Consider the following 16,849-nt stretch of genomic DNA (forward strand, 5'->3'; position numbering starts at 1 on the left):
CCCTGAGTATCTTTAACAGTCCCAGGAAGATATACTGGCTCTGGACCTGAGGTGACACAGGTGTATGGCCTCTCCCCTGCTCTGCGTCCATCGCTGTCAGTTCCTGTCTGTCCTGCAGCACACTGGGGACAAAGCTCTCTCTCCCCAAACTTAAGACATGCACACACAGGTCTGCTGGAGTCACTGCAACTGCAGAGGTTCAACAATTAGCAAACTCCCACTGAAGGTGCACTTATCTGCAGTAAAAGAGGGCTTGTGACAAAGATAGGCTGTGCTGTGAGAAATTCCACCTTCCCCTCCTAAGCTGAACGTACACTGAAAGGTGGAAGAAATCTCAAATGCATTGGACACCCTCCCCTAAGACTTTCCTGGTCCCAATTCCAACAGACACGTTGCCATGCACAGCTACTGCCTACTTCAAGGATTTCAAATTCTGCAATTATCCAGCTTGGGTTTTTTTCCCAACGTGGATATTAAAAACCAAATGCAGGAGCTTGGTAGAGCACTCGCTAGAGCTAACCACACTCAGCATACCCCAGTCACCAAAGCTTGGGAGGGGCCAGTGGAGACATCTGGAGAGAGTGGGTATCCTGGGTGTCATTAACAGATGTTGGGGATATGACCCCATTTCAGATAACCTGGAGATTCAGATAATTGGGCCTCAGATAATCAAGGCCACATTGTTAATAGAAACGGGATCACAACTCCTAAGGGCAGCACTCCCCACGTGCCAACGCCACCCCTCCTTGCACGGGAATGCCTGGTGAAATATGAATTAGCGGTTTGATACATGTCCGTACTCTCTGTCAGCTGCTGGGCTGAGCAGCAAAGCCTGTTTCTGATGCACCACTTTGGCTGGCTGCTTGGGAAATAGGTTAAGGCAGAGATGTGGATTGCAGCCCTGGATGCCTGGGGACAAGACTGTCTCAGAGCTGATGGGCTAGGTAAGCTCTGTTTTGAAAGTGGGTTAATTTAGCTGCCATTCAACTACCACTAAATGATGTAGGTTAATTTTATAGTCAGATAACTATTAAGAAACCAAAACATAAGGCAGGAAATGTCTCTGTGCATACCAGTGAGGAGAGATTTCCTCTGCGCTAATGCATACCCCTCCCCTTCAGCTGAAACCTCTCATCCTTCCATTTCTGCACATCCCTCACATCATCTTCTTTTTTTTAACCCTTCTCATTACACACTCTTGTCCTTCTTCCCTCTTTTAAGAGAGTCTATTCTTCCTCTCAAAAATTCACCTTGATATCCTGGCCCACAATAATTTTTCTCCCTTGTTTATATTGTCACACATTGCAGTGCTAGAGGAAGACTGACAGATCCAAACCACATCTGATCCCGGCAGGTGTCCACTAAGAAAGGTTCCATCTTCCCCCACACAGCCAGTATTTGTGCAGCTACGTGGTAAATTGAGGTAGGGAACTACACCTTGCTTAGTATGTAACATTCCATCACTACCAATACACCCAGTTTACTTTAGGGGTATTTTCCATATTTTAAACCCCCTCAACTGGCATTTTACCCTTTGTAAATGGATGCTGCAGTTGAAATGTACTTTATCTCTGTGTGATTCTCCTTAACACAGCATAACGATCAGTATTGTTTGTTTCTCTATACTGGTGACAAAACCCATCAATTGGTGGTTTGTCATAAAAGGAAAAATAAATTTAAAAAAAAAATCATCAACAACAGCTTATGCCACCAAAGGAACAGATCCTTTGGAAAAAGCAGAGGTGATTCATCACTCCTCACACGCAGCAAGGAAGAAGCAAGCATCACAGCCCTGCAGATCCCCCCAAGATGCCTCCACAGACTGCCTCCCTCTGACTTCTGTGCTTTCCTGGTTCCTCCAGCAGGAAAATGAGTCCCTAACTTTTGCAGAGAAAGCCAAAGCGATGATGACCCATTAGCACATCCTGCCCGTCAACCAATCACAGATCTCCTCTTCTGCAGACTTTTTTAATCATATTAATAGTAAGTGCACTATGCAAACTCTGAGAGCTCACAGAAATGTACCCACTCTTAACCACACAGCTGTAATGAGACAACAATGCTAACGGGACGCTGGCATTTGCACTGTGCTTTTTATGAGCAGAGAAATACAGAACGGGACCATACCCAGAAATCGCCGCAAAACCACCTCTGAAAAATCCTCCTCACAGCAACTCAGATGTTCAGATAGTGACACCAGAGCCCAAACAATGCATGTCAAGAGAATTCTGATCCACAGAAGGCTGACTGCCAAATTCCCTGTTGTCCTGCTGAGGCCTTGCTACTCTGATAAATCTTGCAATGGAAGTCCTTTTTTTGCTCATGAGACAAAAAAGAACAGATGAAAAAGCCAAATCAATCTGCTCTTTGCCAGCACTAAGGCACTACCTTTTTAACTTTGATTTTAAGCTTTATAATTATTATTCTATTACAATATTACATTATATAACTATTATTCCAAATCCAATAATATAATTGAGTGCAGAGCATATTTCTTTTAAATCCTGAGTTACATTATTTTTCCTTTTATCAATTAGAAATCTGGTCTACACTCAAAGAAAAGTAAAGACACCAACATTAGGACAGGTATGTGCAAGGTGGCTAGAACTAAAGAGCAGATGAGTGGTCACCTTTACCATACACACTTGTGTCTGTTAGAGAAAAGCCAATAGAGGGCCTGAAACAGGAGCAAAAATCTACTTGCTTTTGAGCATGAGCAGCAAAGCTCACTGAATTTCAGCTAGATAGATCTCTAGTGAGAAGTAAGGTCAGGCAGCTGCCACCACGGCCTGACCAGAACTTAGTTATTAACAACCACACTTCAGGTCCCAAGTAAGGTTGTTTAGCTTTTGCACCTTGAGCTGACGTTTGATGGATAGAAACAAGTAAAAACTTGTAGTTCCGTACAAACAGTGTATTTGCTATGACAGCTTCTTATGCAAAATCAGAATCCTACTGGGTCTTTTTTTACTGTCTCCTTTCAAAATCAAATGGTTTGTTTTAAACACTTGATAACACCTCACATGCAGCTAGTTGCATTAAAGACCTGAAAGGAATCTGAGGAAAATACCATGTGTGACCACAGTGCACCTGAAAGCATGGAAAAACTATAATACCACCTTCACCTGAGAGGGGAACGTGGTGGAAACTAGTGGATCCTCCAAGCAACCACCTCAGGCTTAGATTACAGCAAGGGACCCAGCACAGATATTGGCTGTGTGTATGAAAAACCCCTTTACAAGTGCAGGGAAGCTGTTGGGTTTCTCCTAGTGTCAGGTGTTCCCTGCAGTCCCAGAGTAACTCAACAATCAGTGTCAGGGCCTTCCTCTAACGCTCAGGGAGAAGAAAGGCTCAGCTTTAAGAAAGGAAACCATAAAAGCCCTTTTCAAAGTTAGGAATGTAATTCCAAATGAGTTAAGCAAGCCCTACACTTTAATAGCTGGGCAGGAGGGATCTGGGACATGAGACAATGCGATCTTGGTGCATATCAGCAAAAAAAAAAAAAAAAAAAAAAAAAAATCCAGTCCTGAGCAGGTGTAACCTATTTAGCACTGCAATTTTTACAGGCAGTTTGCTGATAATCCTGTACAGACAAACCACTCCTCCTGTCAGCACACGGCTGGCTGATCTGCACCTGGAGCAGGAGCCCAGCAAAGGCAGGCAAGCAAGCTGGGACCAAGCCAGCCCTGGAAACCACAGCCAGGGAGACAAGGCAGGAGCCACACAGCAACAGATCCACTGCAGGCTCGGGTACAGGCAATAGCTGAAGTCTCTGCCCTGTCCTCCATGGTGTCAATGTGAGGGCTGGGTGGGTTTTGGTCCAGGACTCCAGTCAGCTCCCTAGGGAGATGCAGCTGTATTTCCATACAGGCAACTTTTGTGTGTTCAGGCAGCAGTGCTTGTACTTCTGTGCTCTGAAGTATACCTTAAGCACTTCTAATTTTAGTTGAGCTTTTAAACAATTCCTGGAAATCTGAGCTGTAGCCATCTCATACGAAAATCTGCCTTTTAGTTAAGTGTGTTGGGAACAGACTCCTGCAGAGCTGAGAGACACCTGCAGAGGAGGAGGCAGCAAGAGAAGATTTTTAGAAGTTCTATTTCAAATGTGATCTGTAATTCTGAGACATTCAAAGTGACCTGTAAAAACAAGATGCAATTGTTTTGTGTTCCCTCTTCATGATACCAAAAGGGAGCTTTTAAAGATTGTGGTGTCTGCGGTTTTCAAGTAGTGGGTAAGAAGGAACTTAATTAATTCATAATTCATAGGTGTGAAGTCATTCACATTTCTTTTGATTTTCCTACTAGACAGCTGAGAACACCTTGGATTTCAAGTTACAGAGTCTGCATCAAATGCACCAGATCAGAGAAAAAAGCACTCTCGCAAATTGGGATCCTTCCAGCATTGTAACATCTACTAAAGTGTCTCAAGAATAATTACATTAAAAAGATCAACTTTCTCTTTTTCACCTTCATTGTATCAAAATCCATAATCCTAGATTTACCCTAACACTTCAAGCTCAGTTTTTTGAAATCACTTTTCATCTGTAGCTCTGTTCCTCTGTGTATGAATCATATTCCTAAACAGGTCCAAGAACCTGCTATTCACTTCCAGTTAAAACCTCCATTCAGCCAGTACCCTTGTTTGGGCATCTGCCAGAGCAGAGTTGGCAGATTAAGAAAACAGTGATTTGCTGAAGTATCTTCCTGAATCAGGATTTAAATCCTCCCCCTCCCCCAGACCCACTTTTGTCATGCCTCTAGGAAATTAGAGAGCTCAGCATGCTCAGGCAGGAAAGCTGCTGGTGATTCATCTCACTGCAGACACCAGAGCAAGCTCTGCACTGGTGGTGTTTGAGGAGCCACACCACTAGGGCTCGGCTTTGGTTACATGGGAAAGTGAAACTGTCATGCTCAGGAATTCCCTTAATTAAATCAGCTTCATTCACAAAAATTAAGCTTCTTTCCAGCTTTCAGATCCTTCATGCTGAGCTCACGGAGTTGCCTCCTTACAGGTTTAGTTTAAACGCCAAAACTTTCAGGGGCACTTGAAGCTGAAGCTTCCTGCTCTTCCCCTCCCAGCAGCTCTTCCACAGAGGAGCAATGACCAGAGCCTCTCATTACACATCTGAGGGAGTATCTGCATTGTAGCAAGTGACCCAGGTGAATGTGGGGGTACAGTCCACAGCTATTCCACAAAGGATCTGTCACTTCAGAAGGTGACCAGATATGCTCCTGCAGGTACAAAAGAGGCAGCTGCCTCTTCCAATAATAGACTGAGCATCTCAAAACCCACCCTGAATCCAAACAAGCCGAAGGAACTTAGCAGGTGACTTTTAAAGCTGCCAAACAGGGCTAATTGTGTTTCTTTTCTACTTTTATAAGAGAAAACAGCATGGAAGCTTATTTCTGGGTCTGGGTACAACATCTTGTGAAATCTTGTCATGATACAGGAAACAGCTTTTAAAAGAAGAAATCAAGACTGTGTTCATTTAAGTTTGAACAATTTCATCTTGGCAGTGCAAGACCATCAACAAGTCCTTCAGGAAAAGCAGAAAAACATGGTATTTCTGATAATCTCAGGACTAAAAGTGTCAATTAAAAATGTTCTGGGACAAGCCTGCACAGTGTAATGCATCCTTAAGAATGGCAGATGGGAATATGGTTCATCACTTTCAAAGGCTATTTTCATAGATTTGACAGATGTATTCAGACAAAGAGAAAAAAATATTATAAATGATAGTTTACTGCAAAAGGCATTCAAGCTATTTACACATAAAAACTCACAATTCTGGAATAAGTGTAAGATGTAGTCTCTAGTTAAACCAAGTTTTTTACTTAAGAGAAATTTGCCTGGTAAAGCTAAACCAATGACAGCACCCAATTACCATTTTGCTTTTTGTTTTTAATATCGGCATTAGTATACAAGAAATTCGATAATTAGTTTGTAATGTAACAGTTATTTAAAGATTTTAAAAACCAAAAAGGCACTGAAAAATGCAAACCCTAAATTACCTACTTTTAAATAACACATGCTAAGAAAGGCAATTTCTCAGGAGAAGAGAAACCTGGGCAAGATACCGTGCAGCTTTATGAATTTTCCTAAAGCTAGGAAATCCCTATGCTTCACTCTCAAAATCATTGTAGAACTGAACACAAAGGTTAGCAGAAATGCCTAAACTCACGTGGGTTCCATTATACACCACTTAGTGTAACCTACTTTTTAGTATTCAGCATTTCAGTATCAATAATGCATAACGTCAAAAGTCGTTCAACCCCAAGAACAGGCACGAGAAAGGAAACATGGGTCTTGGGGAAGGGCCGGCTGCAGTGTGGTGTCACTGCTGAATTTGCCTTGTGCCCCCGTGCAGAGGGAAGCAAGATGGAGTTGCTGGAGCCTTCCCTGTGCTAATGGGGCGCTGGGGACCTGCCCCCTCTGCAGAAGAAGAGCAGAGAAAATAAAGCTGCAGAGAAAATAAAAGCAACACCAGTGCCTTGGTGGGTAGTTAAGCAAGGTGCCTGTGCCTGGTGACGTGTGCTCCAGTACAAAGCTCTGCTGCCCAAACCGGCGCTCCGCCTGCTGCCACCCCACAGCCCAAAACCGACCCATACAGGGCTCTGGCCATGCTTTCACTACCTCCATGCCTAGCTTGGCTCATTACTAAGTGCTCAGTGAACATCACTACACCACCTTTTATTTTCCCTCCTGAGAGGCTGTTTATTCTTCACTGGATAAATTATTTAGCATTAAGGAAATTAAGGTAGCCAGTAGGGAAGCACAAATTAAGAGTATGGGAGTTCATGAGACCAGGCTGCTATGAGACAGCGTTTCAACTTTCACATGTATTCCCTACCCAGCTGCTAAAGCAGCTTTACCGTCAATCCTATTTAGGACAAGAACCCAACGGAGTATGGAGATTCCAAAGCTCAGTCCTTCAGCCAGAAATTGCTTTACCTTCTATTTTCACTTCATCCCCTGCTTCTCCCCCCTTGTGATAGTTTCCATCTCATATCCTTGGGCTACTAGTAACAAGCATTTAGAAATCACATTAGGAACAACAGAACTGGAACCCCTTGAAGTTTTTCACAACAAAATTTATTAGAAGAATAGTGGTTTTGAAAAGTCTAGCATCCAGTGAAAACTACCATACACAACATTACAGCTGGGAATGTGTTTCCAAAATGACATGGTCAAATAATACAATGGAGCCATTAAATCTTACACATGCACAACAAGAGAATTAGCGCTTTGACATACAATGCAAAAAATAAATGGACCACATGAAATAAAAATTTAAAAGTACTTATCACATACATTAAGACACAGCTTATTTAGTCCAGTCAAAAAATCAGAACTGCATTAAAAAAATTAATGTAGTGCAATCAAACCAAAAACCTTAATTTGTGATCATAAGTGCTCTACTACATAAAACATTGATCATAGCAAGGAACAAAAAATTCAAATCACACAGTACAAAAAAAATCTGTAAATAAATATAAACTACAGTACAAGAGAAATATTAAATTATACAATTCCGTCAAACTGTAAACAGTATATTGAAATGAGGTCCATAAGAGTAAAGGGGGGGGTTCCTGTTTTTTTTTTTCCCATGACACTTGAACTTCTAGAGGTCAGAGAGAAATGCCATTTTCCATACTCTTCAAAGACTATGGGTTACATAAATAGAAAGAGAAGACTTTTTAGATGTAAAGTGTCAAATAATAAAGCAGAGGTGTTGCTGACTTGCGACTGCCCACAGATCACCATGAAGGCAGAACAGCAGATTTTAGTTTCAGGCTTGGCCTCCAGGTGAGCACAGCGCAGAGGCCTGGCACTGCAGGTGTTCAGTGAATAGTGCTCAGCCTTAGAAAGGAGGCACCTTGTGAGCTCTGGTCCTACCCTGGAGGTGGAAATAATTATGGATAACCTGGACCTCTGCTGATTATCTGACAGGTTTACACGCTTGTCAAACAAACACCAACTTTGGCAGAACAATTACTAATAAACTCAAAGCACTCCCGGCCCATTGGTTTCCATCACAGTGGCCAGTGCACAGAATTCTCTAAGGACATTGCATAACTAGAGTGTAGAGGTCAGACAGCCAAGGACCCGTGCTTGAGGTTAGAAGTAGTTATGGTGAGAGAGAAGCAAGAGCCACGTTAAGAAGCTGCCTCTGCTGTTCACAGAAGCAGCTGGGAATGTATTTCATTTTTAGCTGCGCTGGCTAGTAGTGGCATTTTAAAATATATAAGTTTAAGATAACATATATACTATATATGTATATAATATAATACATATTATATAATATACATAGGAATTTCTTACAATACATACCAGGAACCCCCACGCGATCTGCTCAGTAGTAATAACTGAATATACAGAATGCCACTATAAGTGTCTGAGGCACTGTGTGCTGGAGAGTAAATATGCAGCTTTAAAATCCGTTTGGCTGAGTTATACCTGGATACCTGAACTGAGTTTTAAGTTGACATTCATCAAGGATGTGCTATCAGCACGTCAAAAGAAAAGCAAAACAAAATACAAGTCACTGCTAGGTTTAAGAAGAGAGTACAAGTACCTGAATTGAGTGAGGATAGTGTGTAAACTGTCCCTGAGGGTTTTTAAACAGTGTGTGTACAAGTTGGATTCCTAAGAACATTAGTTTAAACTTACACTGCGGACTGATAAAATACCAATGTCTGACAATTTAACAAGTGGAGGTTAAAAAGAGTTATGAGCAAACACTCAAAACATTTTATACATTTTAAAGCAGCAGTAAGCTGCTGTAAGCATACATCCCATCAGTACAAGCAACACGTGGGACTCAGATAAAGGTTTCTATTTGCAAAAAGCCCATCATATATCGATAAGTAAAGAATATTCACCTGCTAAATTAGAATGCACCTAGTTACAGACTAGCAATTCAAGATTAATTTTTTAATCAAATACTTTGCTATACTTTGCTATTACATACTAAAATTCCTTAAGCTCACTAATGCTGGTATTCTAATCTATTTTTTTTTAAATGTTCCCCGTTCATTTAAGAAATATACCATTCCACAACTTAAACATTAAGATCCATTTTCAGTCCTCAGATGTAAAAAGCATGTCAATGAGTTTATATTAAAAATTTACATGGTAAAAAGGCTTGAATTTCAGCCAGAGATTCTAAATACTACTCATTCCCTGAAGGCATAAGGGAGAAAGAATCCCTACCCATTTTTCTTGTGATATAGTTTTCAAACTGAACATTAAACAATGGCCCAGAATGGTTTTTTTTTTTCAGTTTGGGAAACTTCCTTTCCCTACCCATCATCCCAGATTCCCAATGTTAAGCCCTGAAATGGCCTACTGAAATGATCAGTTAAAAATACCAGGCATGTATATATACATCCCCTGCCTGAACTCCACAATATTTTGTTGTACTAGTCTTTAAAAGTCAGATTAATATCCCAAGAAACCTTGTGATCTGACCTGACAAGCTGTTCATGATCCTAGATTGTATATTTGAAGTATTTCACAACCTGAAGACCAGATTTAATTAAGACTCTGGCATTGTAACAGAGAAAGTGCTGCAGTTATTTATCCCTTTTCTGGTACTTTAGAATAGGTCAGACAAGTGCTTTTTATAGTTTACATGTTTTCATGCAGGCATAAAAAGTACTATCTGCAAAACTATTTGAGAAATGTAGCACCAAGTAATTGATAAACTGTTGAAGTAGCTCTAGTAGTATCCTCATTCTTTCTGAGTAGGAAAAAAAATATTAAGATAAACTGTGCTAGGTGATGATGAGAGAAACTGTTTTTGATGTTAACTTTTCATGCTCCAGTCAAAAAGAAGCCTGTGTCCTAATCCCTGCTCTGTAAGGTAGTTATCATCTTGAGTCCTCCTAAATTATACTTACCAATTCAGTAGAGACAAGCACGGGGCACCAGTGGGGATGGTTTTTTTTTTTTTTTTTTTAAGAAGGTAAATTAAATGCCCTGGACAGGCTAAAAAAAAAAAATCCTCCTTTCTAGTACATCACCCAGGAAAACTCATTTTGCAACTGGGCTGAGAGATTTTTGTAAGGATTAAATAAAGCTCTCTTAATATTAAGGTTTTTATGACAATACCTGAATATAGGCATAATTCAGTAGGACATGAGGTCCAAAACTGCTGCTGTAATACTGGTTTAGAGACTTGGCCCCAGTCAAAGAAAGAACAGGAAAGAGAGAGAGAGAGATGGACACTGGAATGCTCTAAGTACTTAACAGCATTTTCTGGTATCCATGAAGTGGATCTACAGATCATTTTGGGTTTGAAATATCTCTCTGCCTACTGGTCACCACAGCGCACTGTGTTCATACACTGGATAATCTGAAATGAGTTACTATAGTGGCTACTTTATCTGCTACATTCATCAGGACTGCATACAACTAGCAGTGCAGATTTTCAGGTTTCTCAAGGTTCCAATTACTAAATTTTCAATACAATTCAAGATCAAGTAGAAACCTTTATAGTACCAAAACAAGTCTCAAAATTATTTTCTTACAGCTTTCTAAAACAATCAACATTATGTACTGATGCCAAGAAAAAGCAACATTGACCTAGACTGAAATTACATTTAATTTCTGAAACATTTGTGGGGAATACCTAGAGGTTTCTGATCCTCATGAAAATGAGGGAAACAACCCTTCCCATCCTACTTCTAACATTTGGCAGAGAATTTAAACTATTTAAAATATTGTGACAAATCTTTCAGTAAGGTTAATAATTTCGCCTTCGTAAGATTTTGGACTGCAGTAAGAGTATGCATTCTTATATTGAAGAGTTCAAATTCTGTCTTCACTGAAGAAAGAGGTCTTTACATTACAGATGCAGCCACACTGTTTTTGAGAAAAAAAAGGGAACAGTAGAGTGCTCCCTTCACTCCTTGGACACTGTGTTCTTCTCCTAAGACTCAAGGACATCTTAAGAGCATTACTGGAAAGTAAACTGGAAAGAAACACATGGCAATTCCAGTTTTGCCTGTATAACAATCGTTGCAGATGATACAAAAAGCAATTCAATCAGAACTAAAAAGTTGTTTCACAAAGCTTACTCAACCCTAAAGCCCCTAAATCACTTTGCCAGCTCCCATGAATTTCCAGGGAAAGGCAATGTACTCTTGAGTACTCATGAAAGAAATATTTAGATGCAAATGTTGGCCTGCCACAAGACAAAGCACAGACTATTCCTTGTCTGCTCTTACCCAGTCTAAACAAAACACAAATGCAGTTACCTCCAGTGTTTAGGAATATCTTCCAGCAGTGGAAAGTTCTACAAAAAATGTGCAGGAGTTATGAGAGAACACAGAAGCTGAACGTGTTCCCTTACTAGAGGCATTATCCTATCTGTATCCCTGCATTGTTAAAAATATTTTTTCTCCAACTGCCAAAAAAGTTCAGATTTTGAATTCAGGTCTAGCCAGTAGGGTTGGTAAATGCAAGCATCAAGTTATGAGTTCTGCAACAAAAAAGAAAGTAAAGGCATACCTGTATTGCTTATGCAGCAACTTCTCCTGTGCAACAGGGAAAAAAATGAGAAATTCTAAAGGAAATTGTCTTGAGCCTTTAGAAAAAAATCAGGGAATGACTGGAAAATAAATCATCTTTAGACAGAAATAAAAATGAGTCCAGAAACGTGTCCCTACAATATCTAACTGGAAACGTTCAACTCTATAGCTGTACTCAAGCATTACAGCCACAATAATGCCTACAACACTGTGGAATGAGGATCCAGCTGGCTGAAAGTGAGGTAATAGTTTGTAATAGGTCAGAGTTCTAAAAAAGCACTTTTACATCTTACAAATCCAAAAAAAAAAAGAAAAAAAAGGACACATTTCATACATGTTGGGCTTTCCCACCAGAACTGTACGATAATTAACTCCACACCAGGACCCCTACCACACTAAGCCTTACTCATCTTCAATTATATGCTGCAGCAAAGATTTACCAAGCGACACCTAAACTTCAGTACAATATGAAACTTCGATTCTTAAAACTTTATACACACAAAATATAAAATTACTTTTCTAGGATGGGGTAGGGGAGGGGGATTCTCCTTCATGGTACTTGGACTGAAAAACTAGTTTTCAGAGACTGCCACAAATATAATTCACAGTTTCTTGCTGTCAGGCTTTTTCAGCTACATCAACGTAGTACACAACAATACTGTTAAGTCCAATAACTACATTGGATGGACATTCTCGGGAATAAGAGAAAACTAGTGACAAAAAATACCCGAAAGGTCTCCTCCTAACAACGTCTCGATTTTTACAGGGTTGCAGTTTGTCTATGTTACACGTTAATGCCATCTCACAAGAGCAGCAGGAGAAGGCTTTTTAAAAATCTTTCTCCTGTCCAAGTGATCCAAGTAACATAAGCATCCACTTACCAGAAATAAGATGAGAAACAAGGCTTTTGTTACAAAGACCGCAGTGAACCACACTTTCCCACACCAAAATATGGTCAACCAGGGATTTTGGCCATGCAAACTGCTGGTCAGCAGAAAATTAAGCATGCTAATGGACAAACATTAATTCCAATCATATATTTAAAATGATCCCAAATACTACTAGTTAGCTACACTGAAAGCGCCTGCAAAATATATGTAGTGAAAAATGAAACAAAATATTAGTGATCACTGCAGCACTTAGAGTGATACTAGTCTTAAGTGATGAATCACCTCAGAGAAAGTATGTTAGATGGGATTTTGAAACAAAAAAGTAACATTAAAAGGTGCACCTGAATATTACAGACTAAATTTACAAAACCTACAATAAGGTAAAATATATATCTTTTGAATATTCAGCAGCTTTTTTTTAAATTTGTTTTTATTTTTTGAGAGGCTCATGAAATTTTAAAAAGGGACCACTAACTAATCTCAACCATGCTTCACAAAACAATAATGGCTATTTCATATTGCAGTTACCAACGTAATGCAATTAGTGCTTAAAAAATAATCTACACTTTTTCTTTTTTTTCCTTTTTAAACAGAGACCTTTGGAGGAAATATGGTTGTTCAAAAGCTTCTCGAAAAAGAAAGATTACCTGAATATTAAGTTATCACAGATCAAGTGTTGTGTTTAAAAGCTTTGCAGTTATGAGTATTACAATCTTCAGGTCTCAGGACATTTAAACTGAGAAAGTTACGTGTTTGGTTTGTTGTTGTGTTTTTTTTTTTTTTAAATCCACTTCCTAACCAAAGCAAATAAAGAGTACTCAACTTCTCACTATCTATTTACAATTCTTAGCCTACAGTCTGAAATGACAAGACAAATTCTCTTTTAAAACTGCAGCATTAAAGGGTAGGCACACCATTCTTCTGCTGCACGATTGTCACCCACTTAAACATACACATACAAAATATTTAGGTTAGTAAAATGAGCACTCCACGTACACTACAGTGACAAGTTTTATAAAACTCAACTCATGTTTCTTAAATAAGGACAACTGCAAAAGGTTAAACCTCTCTCAAGAGTAAAACTGTGTTACTTTTTTTTTTTTTAACTTGCAACAAACTTCCTACCATAACCTCCAACAGCAGATGAAACCACACCTTAAACTGCGCCTTTATTGCAATCACCAGCTAAACTGGAACGTATTGCAGAGTTTATATACTGCTACTGAGCTTAAACTGCTTTAAATGCCAAGATGACAACTAGAAAGCTACAAGGAACCAGGATTTTGAGGACTAAAATATATTAAGTAAACAAAAATAAAGTATAGTTGGGGTCAAATGCCCAGTCCATTTCAAGAATGAGCAGTGCATATTTAAAACAACAGCAATGGTGTGCCTAACCTTTGAAAATATGAAGTTGCTGGAGAGGGGGAGAGAATAGAATCAATTGTTCCAGAAGTCATTCAGCATCCCTAGGGCTACCTAAGTCACCCTCCCATGAACTTTGAGAGACCACTTTCACTGACATCACCTAATGCTCTCACACAAAAACTCCAATGCTTCTTTTGGTTGTGCAAATGGGGAAATAAAATGGTAAGTCTATCTACCTTTTGCACAGATTAAGACCAAATTGCTTCTACCTGAAGAACCAGCAATTATGATTTGGTCATGTTGTGGTTAAGTCCAGTAAATTCCACTTAGTTACTGACCACTCCCGCAGAAAGTATCAAAGATAAAAGTTCAGTACAAAACTTATCCTGGATCTCCATATAAGCATAAAGATACCACCATACTGAAAAAAAACCCCAGATTTCTGGTTTACGGAGTGCTTTTTTTATGGTGTTTAAATGCTTATTCTAGCATGTGCTAAACCACTATCAAAATAGATTAAATAAAAACAACAACAAAAAAGCAGGACTTAATTCCTGCTACTGGCAACTGTAATATTTAAAAAGGAAACACCCATTCATTGAGTGTTCGACCCTGACAGTATTACAGATAGATATGATGCAGAGCCTGAATTAGATCAGGCTACCAGTGTTTTACTTCTTCCCTGAACATTAACAAGCTCCTTCACTAATGTGGATATTTGGGCAGACTACTGAGGTTGTAACGTTTGAGATCACCATTTTGTGGGCTATTTTTTTTTCCTTTTTTTTTTTTTTTTTTTTTTTTTTTTTTCCCCAGTATCACAGTAGTTTGTTACACAAATCCCCCATCCCTGGATTAGAGTCATTTAAACTAGCTGTTGGGACCACATAGTTTAGTAAACTCAGAACCAAGTCTGTAAAAAGTGTAAAGGTCACAAAGAACCATAGTTCTGGTATAATGAGGCATACCCTAATACATCATTTAGTGTACCCTGACTGCTCCTGACTCTGAGAAGCTTGTCTTCCATGAGATAAGGCTACATCCTCAAGCAGGTGAGTGTAAATATCACCCTTCAAAAACACCAAATAAAATTACAGCGAAGGTAGTGTTATAAATAATTAACTGACATTTTCTGAAGGTAGTGTATGTAAGTTTTCCCTCCCCTCCCCTCCGGGTGAGCACTAAGCAGACAGCAAATGGTAAGTACGGTTAATTTAGAAAGACAACAGCGGAGAGCCTAATTAGACCCAATTGATTATCTATCTAGTTGACAAATCTGAGTTCAAGAGAGGTACCATTCCTAAATAATTTGATTTAGCTCAAACCTTTCAATCAACTGGATCAACAAAAAATAAGAAGGGGAAAAAAAAGATTTCTGAAACATTTTTGAAGAATGACAGTCTGATTTTCATTTGAAAATTGCCTGGTTTTAGGAAAGTGACAGTTTAACAAAGTGGACTTATTTCTAAAAAGGCAGATATGAAAAATCCAACATCAGAAGTTCAGGCAGGCTCTACAGGCAAGATGTCCACTTCTACAGATCTGCATTCTTTGTGAGGTAACTCAATTCTCTATTACAGAGAAACATGCAAAAGGCAAAAGAAAAAAAAAGAACAAAGAAAGAAAGAGGGTAGTGGGCAGGTGAAGGAGGGAAATTGTGCCATACTAGGCCAGAAAAATTTACAAATGTGACATTCAGAGCACATCTTTCACCTGTGTTCACATAAGTCTATGCTAAACTGCAAAGGAAAGAGCTTTGCAGTAAACAGGAGACTCAGGTGCGCTCAGTGATGGTTGAACTATGCAGTAGTGCTCACCCAGTTTGCAAAGTAATTGGCACTCTACAACATCCCTACTCATCCTTCAATTCATTCGCACTTTGTGCTGCTTCTCCCTGGGGATCTAATTCAATCTTTACTGAAACATCCTGCCCCTCCGACCTCATTAATTTCATTTTTTTCTTTGGAGGGTTTTTCAAAGTGCCCAGCCTCTCTTTAACTTTGTACTCCAGTGTACTGTGGGGGATCCCATAAATACTCTGAGCTTTGGAAACACTCATTTTCCCGCTCATAACCACAGAGATTGCTTCCTCCAGTATCTCGCTGTTGTACTGTCTGTATCTCCCTCTTTTCTTCCTAGGTTGCTTGGAGCCAGGATCTCCCTCTTGATCTGAGGTGGGATATGGCTGTCCAGAGGTAGACTGCTCAGCATCTGAGCCCCAGGAATCTGGTCCAGCATCCAGCAAACTTCTCCTATTTTGTTTTGGAAGGATAGCCCTTAACTTTTTGCTAAGCGCGCTCTCCGTTTGTGAACCCATTACCAAAGAGCTATAGCTGAACTGGTCACCAGTGCGGGACTCCCATGAAAGGTCCATGCCTCGAACTTGTGGTATCTTTAAATCCACAGGAGATGAATGGCTCACGTCCTTTTTCCCATCCTGTTTAGTTTGAAGTGCCATTTTTTGAAAGGCAGAGTTTTCTGTAAGAAAAGGAAGGTCACTGATGTTGCTGAGTGCACCATTTCCCCTGAATTTCATGCGGCTGAAATTGAATTCGTAGTGTGGTTTTGCCCAAGAAGCCTCCCTGGATAATATTAAGTGCTGTCCATGATTCTGTAGTCCAGATGGCCCATGGCTGGCAGCTGTAGAAAACTGGTTTCTGCTCAGCAGTTCTTCACTAATCTGGAGTGATCGAGCCAGCGGTACTTTAAGAGATGTGGAGTGGCCATAACCTTCCCTGGTTCCATCCTGCAAGCTTCTTGGAGGTACCCCATCACCACTCTGTAGTCCCTCCGGATGGTGCTGGCTGGGTCTCCCAGGTCGCCTAATTGGATGGAAGGAAACTGATGTGAGCAGGACTTGCACAGGTAGGGAGGGATGGGTGAGGGGGCCACTCCTTTATTAGAAGGCCTTGCTTGGGTAACATCACTTTTTGTGTTATTTATTTTTCTCTAAATTTTTTTTTATTACTTTAATTTTTTTTTTTTAAGTCTCAGCATCAGTCAGTTTTAAAACTTGTTCGCAAAAAAAGAGAAGCTTTTTGGGCAAAGAAAAATGA

At 39.8% G+C, this 16,849-nt stretch overlaps 1 protein-coding gene across 13 annotated transcripts in view; it reads right to left on the reverse strand.

Moving 5' to 3' along the window:
• The window catches only part of LCOR (ligand dependent nuclear receptor corepressor), an 88,763-nt gene that overhangs the window by 18,273 nt on the left and 53,641 nt on the right, over positions 1-16,849 (reverse strand). For 2 of the 13 annotated variants that reach the window (XM_059851798.1, XM_059851797.1), the window contains one exon: positions 7,072-16,615. The exons of the other annotated variants lie outside the window; for them this stretch is intronic. In XM_059851798.1, coding sequence (XP_059707781.1) covers positions 15,646-16,615 — 970 coding nt within the window. In that variant the 3' untranslated portion in view covers positions 7,072-15,645. Of the gene's footprint in view, positions 1-7,071; positions 16,616-16,849 lie in introns of those variants that run through there. 13 annotated transcript variants of the gene reach the window in all.

Source organism: Haemorhous mexicanus, chromosome 7, assembly GCF_027477595.1.
Source record: "Haemorhous mexicanus isolate bHaeMex1 chromosome 7, bHaeMex1.pri, whole genome shotgun sequence".
NCBI classification, from domain to species: domain Eukaryota; kingdom Metazoa; phylum Chordata; class Aves; order Passeriformes; family Fringillidae; genus Haemorhous; species Haemorhous mexicanus.